The sequence below is a fragment of the Temnothorax americanus genome, unplaced genomic scaffold, assembly GCF_048541705.1.
Source record: "Temnothorax americanus isolate GAGA-0224 unplaced genomic scaffold, ASM4854170v1 Scaffold13, whole genome shotgun sequence".
NCBI lineage: Eukaryota > Metazoa > Arthropoda > Insecta > Hymenoptera > Formicidae > Temnothorax > Temnothorax americanus.
Window position 1 is genome coordinate 4,268,818 of NW_027509264.1, and position 11,163 is coordinate 4,279,980.

General features: G+C 37.4%; 2 protein-coding genes and 1 long non-coding RNA gene across 3 annotated transcripts; 1 reads left to right on the forward strand and 2 right to left on the reverse strand.

The window, feature by feature from the left end:
* The first annotated feature begins 87 nt into the window (after positions 1-87).
* LOC143894111 (uncharacterized) lies at positions 88-5,291 on the forward strand. Its single transcript, XM_077400186.1, has 3 exons — positions 88-1,905; positions 2,564-2,904; positions 3,453-5,291. Exons 1-3 carry the CDS (start codon positions 1,022-1,024, stop codon positions 4,013-4,015), a joined length of 1,788 nt encoding a protein of 595 aa, XP_077256312.1. The 5' UTR covers positions 88-1,021; the 3' UTR covers positions 4,016-5,291.
* Positions 2,463-3,936, reverse strand: LOC143894120 (uncharacterized). The gene is made up of 2 exons (XR_013255999.1): positions 3,796-3,936; positions 2,463-2,771 (listed from the first exon to the last, which is right to left on the reverse strand). It is a non-coding gene; the product is annotated as an uncharacterized LOC143894120 (long non-coding RNA).
* A 2,648-nt stretch (positions 5,292-7,939) lies between the features above and the next one.
* On the reverse strand, positions 7,940-10,676 carry LOC143894114 (uncharacterized). Its single transcript, XM_077400193.1, has 4 exons — positions 10,321-10,676; positions 9,829-10,142; positions 9,366-9,730; positions 7,940-9,291 (listed from the first exon to the last, which is right to left on the reverse strand). Exons 2-4 carry the CDS (start codon positions 10,129-10,131, stop codon positions 8,538-8,540), a joined length of 1,422 nt encoding a protein of 473 aa, XP_077256319.1. The 5' UTR covers positions 10,132-10,142; positions 10,321-10,676; the 3' UTR covers positions 7,940-8,537.
* Between the last annotated feature and the right edge of the window lie 487 nt (positions 10,677-11,163).

Consider the following 11,163-nt stretch of genomic DNA (forward strand, 5'->3'; position numbering starts at 1 on the left):
AAATCTCAACTTCCCGTACCAAACAAGTATGCGTGTAGTATAAACGGGGTAAAAGTCCCAAGGTTTCCCGTTCGTATATACATCTGTGTATCTGTTCGTGATCACGCGGCGTCGCCGAGTTTTCTTTTCTCTTGAAATTTTTTTGCATCATCGCTACTCGACGACGATAAGGCAGCGAGTTAATAGGCGTAGCAAATGGTGCGATCCGATTTGCAAACATTTTCAAGCTCAATTTCAAGCTGTGTCTTGGAAAAGCTGGAAAAGCTACATTGTTAACGAATAACTGGTAAAGTAAAGATTGAAATGATTTAATGTTTTAATGGCTTGAAATGTTATATCTATAACCTTTTTATTTCTAGATTTATTAAGTTTATACTGCTGAATGTTAACTTTGCGCGTGGAGAGAGAGAGAGAGAGAGGGGAGGGGAGGGGAGAAAAAAATATATACATAGTGCATATACAAAGTTTTACAAATTTCAATGATTCGGCACCCATGGCTCGTCTGAGGAGGATTAAGGAGCACACAGACCGGCGAAGGGGGGTAGGCAACGAATGAAAGCAAAATGCGATACAACGCGAAACACAGAATGGCAGTGCGGAGAAGTAGGGGGAGCTGAAGAAGAAGAAGAGGAGGAAGAGAAAAAAAAAAGGAGAGAAGCCGGTGTACGCAGCCGGTAAACGGGTAGAGGATGGTAGAGGCAGACGCACGTTTTTAGCGAAGCATCGTAAAACGCCGCTGATTCTTGCTCGCTTCGATTTCAATTCTGCTCGATCGTTTCACACGCCAAGTTTGATCTCCCGTTGAGCTTCTTTTTGTTGTAGCGCGCGGGTTTTATCGTACATATAACGTATAACATTACCGGCGTGGTCCGCGTGGTCCGATCACTCCGACCGAGTGGCGAAAGCGTTTCTCAGGCAGTAGGTACGCATACGCGGACCAATTATACGCGTTCGCCGTATTGTTCCGCGTCGAGCCAATTGCGCGAACAAATAATCGGGGCCAATTAAGCGTGCGGGCGCGATGACTTCCGCATATGACGAGACGAGTCCACCCGATACTTTCGATCCTGCGAAAGTACGCTACAAGTGCTACAACAGCGAAGAACTGGACAATTATTCGGACACTGCCGCTGATATGGAGGAAACGTCGTCGTTATCACAAGCCAGTCTCGCAACAGGTGACTCGTTTTTCGAAGAATCCACGCTTTTTTCTTCCGTGGAAGTCAGCCCGATGGTTCTGCCTGGTTCTGAATCAGTCGACGGGGATTCGGGAATGTTCGAGAAAGAGAAGGAAGATAAGGACGAAGGAAACGTCAGTGTTTCTGCAAATTCGGTAAATGAGATTTCGCGAATGAACAGATCCAAAAACGACAACGAGGAATTGTCCTTCGAAGATAATTTAGATAACGAGAGGCATAAGGAAAAGAGGGAATCGATTTCATTGGCGGATAATACCGCGCCGGAAAGCGCATCCACATCCACGTCCACGTGCAGCGCGAAAAGGGAGCAGGTCGAGAAGAATCGGAGCGTGCGTCTGGAGATCCGGATGCGGGAACGACGCGCGTGCGACAGTAGGGTTCGCGTAGGGGAGAAATTTCGATCGTCCGTCGACGCGCAGATTCTGGGAGACGCAGACGTGCGAGCTTGTTGCGAGAACGTGGCGAAAATTTGCCTGGATACGGACGATCGGAAACAAGATGATTCTGAAAGGGAAATTATCGGCCAGCACACACAGGACGGCGAATCGTTTTACGATGCCGTACGATCGGGAAACGCCAAGCGCGTTTCGGCGTTGATCGCCAACGGTTGCGTGCAAAACCTGGACCTGGACGAACCGGATTGGAACGTGTCGGGCGATCCACCCCTATTGATGGCAGCGACGAATCATTGCCTGCCTGTGTTGAGGTAGATTTTTTAGAATCGTAGACTCCAATCACCCTCCAGTCCTCGCGCGATGTCGATGTCAATCGGGTAGACCACATTCCTTTGCATATAACTGTCTTCTTCCAGTCCTTCCCGCAAATTACATCAATTTAGAGCTTTCCGAGTCATTCGTGAATCATCGTATAGCGTATTGTCTCTTGAATATTTAACTGTTTCTTTTTTTTATTATAAACTCAATGATCTTTATATATTATTTGCAACAGAGAAATCTATGTTCATCGGTAAACTCGGTAAAATTTTTAAGAATAGTTATACAGACTTACAGATTACTTTAAAGGTTTATTAATGAAACAAATTTAGTGAAAAATAGTTTCGTAATGTGTTGAACAATTAGTTTGAAGCGCGCGATATCATGTACATACTTGAAATATTCTTCGACAGCTCCGTGAAACTCTGCATAGAGTTTATAAAAATTCTCTTTGATGAATTGTCGTAAAAGCTAAAAATAACTTGTGTTTGCGGCACAGTGCTATTTTATTTTCGTGATGCGTCGCATCGTATTAATATTAGTATCGTAATATTAGTAATCTTTTTATTTTTGCTATATAATAATTGCAAAGGCATAATTCGTATACAAACTTTTTATATCTTTTTATTGCCGGTTATTGCCGGATTACAGCGCGCTACTGGCGAACGGGTGCGATCCAGCTGTGCGTTCGCCGCGGGGTGAAACGGCACTTCACAGAGTAATCCTGAACGGCGGACCGGGCAACGTGTTGAAATTCGTGGAGGACCTCTTGAAATACAACTGTCCGCCAGGCGTCAAAGAGGCCGGCGGTGGATCGACTGCGTTGCACGTGCTTTCTCGTCAACTGGCTCACGCGTCGCTAAAATCCATTCGTAATAATTTCGATGCGGCCTCGAAGACGTTGGAATTGCTTGCGAGAGCGGGACCCGTTAATGCTAAGGATCACCAAGGTCGAAGTGCCTTACACATTTTAGCATCGTCAACTATTTTTGGTACGACCATGATGATCGTCCGCACACATTATTCTCCTCTGATCCCTCATTAAGGACAGTTGCAAGTCGATTTTCCTTTGACGAAAATGTCGAGGCATTATTACTTATCTTTTAATTAACTTTCCAACGTTACATATATCTTTTCGAAAATGTGCAATTTAAATTCAAATTTTGTCAAGTGAAATTTACTTGAAACTAATTTATTATTTATTTTCTTATTTGAAATTTTTTTAGTTTTCAAAAGACTTAACTTCCAATTACTAAAAACTCAAAAATTACGCACTTGATATTTTTGTAAATGAAAAAGTTCAAGATTAAGGCTATTTTACATTCAGTAAACCACATATTTAATCTTGTGTATACATACATTTTTTTTTTTTTTCAATTTTTTCGAAACAAATGAAACGAAACACTTTCTTCTGTACATACAAGTACCGACGCGCGTGACTTTTTCGAAAACGAGTGATTATTATTCTCGCTCATTTTGCGATTGCCAAACAAAAAAGAATGTGCAATTGCAAGAGCTTTAATGACACGTTATCTTGCAGATAACAATCGCAAGACCGACATCGAGTCGCTGATTGGTACGCTTCTGGCCGCCGGCGCGGATACCGCGCTGAAGAACGATCGCGGAGAGACCGCTTTGCACGAGAGTCTGGAGTGCGGTGCGTTAAATACGGCGACATTGTTGATACGACACACGCCGACAGGTATCGCGTCGCGGTACGGCGAAACTCCATTGCATATAGCCTCGCGGAAAAATCACGTCGATATGGTGACGAAGCTACTCGAACACGGCGAGGATCCGGGCATGCAGGACGCCGGCGGAAACACTCCGTTGCACCTCGCGTCAGCAAGAGGATTTCATCAGACGGTATCGCTATTGGTTACCTCGCCTTTAGCTCAATTGGAGAAAGTCAACGTCGACGATCTGACGGCGTTGCAAGTCGCCGCCGAGAGCGGATTTGCCAACGCCGTCAGGATACTATTGAAGGCTGGCGCCGATCCCAGTCAGACCGTAAGTTATTGCGCGACCATCCAGCGCCGTCATCCCGACATCTCGCTCCTGATTGACCACGAATTGACCAGACGTCGACAACTCGCCGCCTGATTCGTTGATTTCCTACTGACATTCGGCAGCGGTGTGAGCAGTGTTGCTCAAGATCGTTAAATGTTTCTATAAACAAAGTGCGATTATCATCCTTGTTGTTGCTCAATAAATATCGCGATACTCGTATAATAGAAGTGTGCGTGCAGAAATTATATGTGCAAGCGCAATATAACATTGTCGTAAATCCCGGCTGTGGATCAAAGTGCACTTAATTTAAATTTAAAGATTGCAACGTATGTGATCTACGATTTAGAATATACATAACTACAATATATTTTACAAATAAACGTTAATACCGTTATCTTTTTGTTTTCACTATTGTCGTCATCGCGCGTAATCTTGCTATCATTATTATATTTACATCATTAATGGAATTTTAATATTAATGTAAGTAAAAAATTAAATTTTAGTTAGATTTATTTGTTATCGACAATATCGACACAATTGTTTGAACGGGAATTAATAAAATGAATAAGTACAATTTTTATAACATTAGTGTATATTTTGTAAATCCACATAATCTGAAATGAAGCGAAAATGAGTAAATCGAGAGCATGTTTGTATGTACAGCTAAGTATAAATGGACTTTAAAATATTCCTTTCAAATTATATCGCGTAATATCTGAAAGGCTGTGTTAGAATCGTGAAATGAATATTATATAACAATCGTACAATGTCCATAATGTAATTCACTATACTTTTCCCGATTAAAACGTCTAGAAGACACTCTGTATAAAAATAAATATGTCTTCTCTATTTCACATAGGCTTCTTTCCATTACGTGCACTGGGGAAAATTAGAAACAAACTTACAAAAATTGTAGATTCTCTTCGATAATTTCATTGCGCATCTATTACAAAACATGTCTCACAGTCGTGAAATCTCAGTAGACCTAGTTAATGTAAATTTCGTTTTGCACTGCAGCTGTGTAACAAAATTTATGAAAATATTTACCAATATAGATCAGGATTAATCGCATAAAATATCGATTCACGTAACATTTAATAACAGATGAGCATTAAACACATTTCAACAAATATTTACGTTTATCGCGAATTTGCAAAATTTAAAAGAAATGAAGAAATGATCGACACATACGTAATACTTGTTGCACGAACGCTGAGACACGTTTCCAACTTTTCATGGCCTACTGATGAAGCTCTTATGTTTTATTATTACTCGTAGTTAAGGTACGCACGTGTGGTATATATATATATATATATATATATATATATATATATATATATATATATACATGTATATATGAGATACATATGCCTATATACATGCATTCAAACTTACATACACACACGTTTCGATAGAAATTCAATTCGATGTATGTGTCTATAATACAGGCTGCTATATTGCATATTCAAGTGACGCGATGACACTGTCATTGTTATCGTATTCGTTTTAAGAACACTTGCATATATAGCACAAAAAAGCCTAAACTACATCTTTAAGCTCTGAATATTGTTATAAAACGGATTTATGCATCTTTTTTGGCACATTCTACTTATATTCGCAAAAACGGACATGTTCTACAGAAATGCTCGATCACACACGCTCATTCCTTTCAATAACACTTTCTTTCATTACAACAGTCTTTAATTACAGTTCCTACGTTTAAAAAATCCCTAATCTTATCAAATCACCAATTATATGTATAATAGATAATTCTGGCACAAGGAAAAGTTATGGATTTCAAAACTGTGCGTATGGCTGTAGAAATATTATGACAAAAAGCTTAGATTATACATTTTGCGTGATCTAACTAAAATATTTTAAACCGTATGTAATCTTAAAACATATTCTTTGGATAAATAATTGTACGTTCTTAATGTACATACATATATACATACATAATGTACATCCACATTGCAGTATTTAACGTATTGAGCGCTGATTATAATTTTGTTAAAATTGTAAATCAATGAAATATTGCGGTAAATGTTTATAAAACTAAAGGTACGCAAATAAAATTAATAAAAATTTATTAATTTCGAAAAAAAAAATTTCTTCCGGTAGATCTTCGCGCATTCGATTTTGCGTGTATGTATAATAATATATAGAATATAAAAGTCTTTTATCTATGCCCCAAGCATTGCACATTGTTACTCATTAAGTTTCCTATATTGACATTTGTTGTCTAATTGTAAAGCGCATAGATATCATATAGAATCCTCCATACAACACACGGTGCGTAACACTACGCGATATATGTTATAGAGATGAGCATCATGTTAAATTTTTGTTCAATTCGTTATTCGATAATAAATTTATTTGAACGTTTAAATAACTTTCTATCTAGATAGGTACTCAAATAATGTTATATGTTTTATTCGTACGAATAATGATTACTTCTATGAATAATATGAGTATCATATTCTCTCGTCACGAATAAATTAGAAATACTTTTTTTTTATCTTTTATTATTCAAATAAGAAAAAGAAAATTTTTTGCTCCATTTCTAATAAAATTGAATATAATAGAATTTCCATTCCAAAAAATATCGAGTTACCTTTCTTTTTCAATATCAAGATTATTTTCTGTATTTTCTTTTCAGCAAAAACATTTTTTTATCAATAGATTTTTAAATAATCGAAAATTATGATAATAAAAAATTATGCTGTCAGAAATACGTATACGTCAAATAATTTTTTTTTTACATGCAAACACAGGAAATAGCAAAAAGAAAACAAGCATATCTATATATTTGCATATAAAATTAATTATATAATAAATCTATTTAAAATTTGGCATTTTCGATTATCTCGGTAATCTATTATTCTTAAGTTAAACAATTCCTTATTATATTTAAACTCTTACGAAAAAGATATATAAAGATCGAAGTCGCGATCTCTAAAATGCAACGTCTCCAAAAAGATACAAGTATTCCGTTCATTATATAAGAAAATTCAGCTTTTCCTTAACTTGTTATTTTATGTGAGAAGACTTAACAGTCTCTCTCTGTGTGTGTTTATATATATATATATATATATATATATATATATATATATATACACATACATATATGTCAAATCAAATCAAAAAGTAGCTCCAGTTAAATTTTCGCCAACAAAAACTGAAATGCAAGTTACACATAGAAAATAATATGTAGTTTAATAATATATTCGCAATATTTTCTGCGTATCTTTCAACGCATACGAAAGCAACCGTATTTATGCGTGTGTGTTAGAAAATATTTTATGATTGATAAATAAACTTATCTAATTACTTAATTCAATTATATCTATGTTTCTTACAATTAGATTATATATTCTTGGTAACATAAATATGTGATATATTTGGTTTAAATCCAATTTTTTATAACGATTATAAATATACCAGACAACAACGTCCATAAACTTACCCGTAAAAAAATTTCTGGTTATTTACATCTTGGATGTATTGTAATTTTATTACAGGATTAAGAATTATTCGAAGGAAAAAAGCTGTCTTTGAATCAATAATATTTTGCTGATATATGCATCAACAATATTTAGTAGATAAATAATATATATATAAAATTCATATGACACACTCACTCACACTACACTCACACTCACACACACAAAATTAACGAAAATATATATAATTTTTGGAACTTAACAAAGTCCTGCATCAGCTGCTTTAACACATTTGTTTAATTAATATTATTAATTATTAATTATTCACATTACACATATAAAATTTAAATGAATATGCCATCCACAATCTTGTTTTAAGTGATTACTCCAGTTATACAAATATTTATATTAAATTTACACTTTGTGATTATTAGTTTTCATGATATATATATATATATATATATATATATATATATATAATAACTAATAAATGACAGCAATCACTTAAAAACCTCTATATGATTCACGTTATCAGTGATAACTTATATCATACTTTCTTTATATTATACCATACTTTGTGTGTCCATTACGATCACTTGAGCCACATTAAATTCTACGATATTTACAGAAAAAGATTAGGGCACTTTAGCTTCCACGTCCTCCATGTTACTTTGTAAAATGCTAAATGTAAAAAATCTGCTTGCGTGAAGTACTAAAAACTTATCTATACCTTTCTCATATAAAAACATTTTCTCTATGCTGTCTTAGTCTGACTTGGAAAAAAGACTTACTATGTATGTGTATGTGTGTATGAATACTGTTATTCTGATAAAATGCACTGAAAACTTGTACAAATTCATACGCTAGAATATCTCATGGTATATATATATCAACTACTACGTAGTCTCCAATATACTAAGAAACTTTGCAAGTTTTACGCGTAATCAAACGACTTTAATGAGTTTTAGAAGCTCACGATAAAACTAAATCCGATCTTCTCCACAACTTTTTTGTGTTTTTTTTTCTCTTTTTCTACAGCGAAGAACACGATAGACAGGCGTTATACGAACGTCGTTATACGACATATATTACGATGTAATCTATTATAATATAAAATATGCCACTCGCTTATATATATATATATATATATATATATATATATATATATATATTCATTCGCTAACTGAATTGTGCCTGCACGGAGCTACCAGGTCGCTTATCGTAGAGTTATGACGAGTTTTTCTGCAGCCTTCGTTATCGTTCACGAGGTTGGGATTAACGGAGTGCGAGAGAGCAGCCGTTTTGTTGAAGTCTATCGTGGCGTAGCCTTTTTGTGGCTTATTCGGAGATTCGGGTGGAGAGGGGGCAATGTTTACCGTATTGTTGGATGCGCCGGTGGGTGAGTCTTTCTTATCTAGATCCAAAACTGCATAATTTACCTCCTCCCTAATCGGGAATCCTGTCGGCGTAGAGGGTGCTAAGGGTGATTTCTCAGGCACCGAGGTGCCGGAGAATCTCTTTCTCAAACTCTCGATCTCGCTCGCCTCTAGATTAGCGTAGCAATGTCTGAAGCCTTCCTCCATATCCGATCGTAAGACGGGCAACGGAGGTGGACGTATCCCAATGGCAATGTTCTCCGTGTGTCCAGGATCTTGTCCAGGACCTATGTTCACGTATGCGTGTTCAGATCCGTCTATGTCGTTACTTTCTTCCTTGAGCTGATTCGTCTCGAAAGTACCGTGCGTTGGCGAGATCGGGTTGGATTCGCTGCAGATTTCTATATTCATATAGGGCGCCGTAGTCGTAGGTAACGCTGAGGTTGCGTCACTTGTTATTTCTGCGTTACCCTGAATGAGTATCAATTCCGTTTCCACAGGCCTACCAATGGATTTCGCGTTATTAATCGTAGAAGCGTTTCGCGGTGATCTGCAATAATAACGAGGAACGTGTATTCTATCCGATATGCTTTGCGTAACCGATTAAACGAATCTCGACGTTACCTTTGCACCGTTCTTCCAAGGCTTTTGTTATTGTTGCGCTCCATTTCAATGGGGGGAGACAACAAGACTTTCTCATTGACGTAAAGAGAGGACGGATGAGGCTGAGAAATCGGTGGCGGTGGTGGCAGCATAGAGGGTGGCGACGGTGATCCCAAGGTTTCTTGGGGAGATATAGGGCCGCTACTGCTTCCAACGCTGCTTAATCTTCCGTTCTGTTGGCTATGAGGAAATCTAGAGCCCGTACGATCGTTACTTCTGATATTGGACGATATCGGATCCAAATAGTTAGGCTCCATTTGTGCGGCAGGATGTGACGGGATTGGAAGGTCTCTGGACAGCGTATCGTCTCCACCGTTGTTGCATACCTGTTATAATAAGGGAATATTTTCTTGAAATCGTCTACCGTCGTATCATATATTTAAATATTGATATTAGGAATTAATTTGTATTGATTTATATTAACCTGAATTTTTGATTGTACAAGATTAAATAGTTGTTCGGCTCTCTGACATTTAAAGGCATATATACCAGAACCAGTGAAACAGCGTCTGCCCGCCTCAAAACTGAAGACGTCGTGATGTTCTACGTCCCATCCATATTGACGTAAATAGCGCAATGGCCATGTAATCGGCTGCTTGTCACGCTGATAGAATATAATATCTCCTTCGGTGACTTCCAAACGTCCAGGAGAAGTGACATTACCCTCGTTGTCTATGTTCATTACTTGAAAAATGTTGGGATTAGCTCTGCTATTGACGCAACCCATCTTTTATTTGTCTAAAACAAAAACAATAAAACCACTTAATTGTTAGGCATTTGCACCAAGGAGCACAATGATTCAGATGATACGATAGAAACGTATTAAGATATGCGGAGCGATCTATCGCGTGTCGCGTTCCGTCACGTCAGTGAGCTATCGCGTTATGCACATTTACACGATGTGGACGATACGCACCAAATATGACATAGCCAAAACGACATAGATCCGTCTTGCGACGAGCGTGATCGTCCGGATCGGGTCGTCGGTCGTCGCTTATCCCGTCATTCCCGTCGCTGACACGCTGACAGACAGTCGTCTGACAGCATATTCCGAAACATTGGCGCGGCTATGACAACGACACTAGAGATGCGCGTCGCGATTCAAGTAAGGTTGTACAAAGTGTACGGTAAAACTGACGAGAACCACGCCAAATTCATCATCGAAGCGACAAACGTAGGCACGTTTCAATTACAAATTACAAATATATTTGACAAGCTTCGGGGGGAAGAACTTTCGGAAGGGAGATCGTTCGAGGCGAGAAGAACGATCGATACGCACCCATGTGATATTTCCCGTAAGTTCGTCGAAACGCTCTGTCAAAAGTTCTTGAGATAATATGTCGATAGACGATAACTGATACCGTTGCCAAAGAGGAAGCCTGAGAGAATAAGTCATAGCCACGTTCATTTTCCGACACTGCTGCGATAAAACATCAATCATTTTGGTGCGCGTCCGCGCTACGTCTCCAAATACTATAATAAATATATATGATATTTTGTAATTCTTCTTGTATTATTGATTTAAAAACGATGGATTTTAGCAGTATGAAAATGTCTTGGAATTATTACACATATATATATATTTTAATCAACACAATTTGTTTATTTATATTGCTTTGAAAAGGAAGATTATATATATATTTGTATAATTATTGATTAGTTATAATGGTACAAATAAAGTACTTAAAATACACGTCTCTTGCGGAATTCACGAAAATCGATAAATTATAGAAAATTGGCAAGAAAGTTGTGCTATTTA

Excerpts from the sequence above, each read along its gene's own strand:
- LOC143894111 (XM_077400186.1), top strand. The coding sequence starts at position 1,022 with ATGACTTCCGCATATGACGAGACGAGTCCACCCGATACTTTCGATCCT. Across the intron at positions 1,906-2,563 it reads CATTGCCTGCCTGTGTTGAG|CGCGCTACTGGCGAACGGGT; the intron begins GTAGATTTTTTA and ends GCCGGATTACAG. Across the intron at positions 2,905-3,452 it reads AGCATCGTCAACTATTTTTG|ATAACAATCGCAAGACCGAC; the intron begins GTACGACCATGA and ends GTTATCTTGCAG.
- LOC143894114 (XM_077400193.1), bottom strand. The coding sequence starts at position 10,131 with ATGGGTTGCGTCAATAGCAGAGCTAATCCCAACATTTTTCAAGTAATG. Across the intron at positions 9,731-9,828 it reads TTGTACAATCAAAAATTCAG|GTATGCAACAACGGTGGAGA; the intron begins GTTAATATAAAT and ends TTATTATAACAG. Across the intron at positions 9,292-9,365 it reads CTTGGAAGAACGGTGCAAAG|ATCACCGCGAAACGCTTCTA; the intron begins GTAACGTCGAGA and ends TTATTATTGCAG.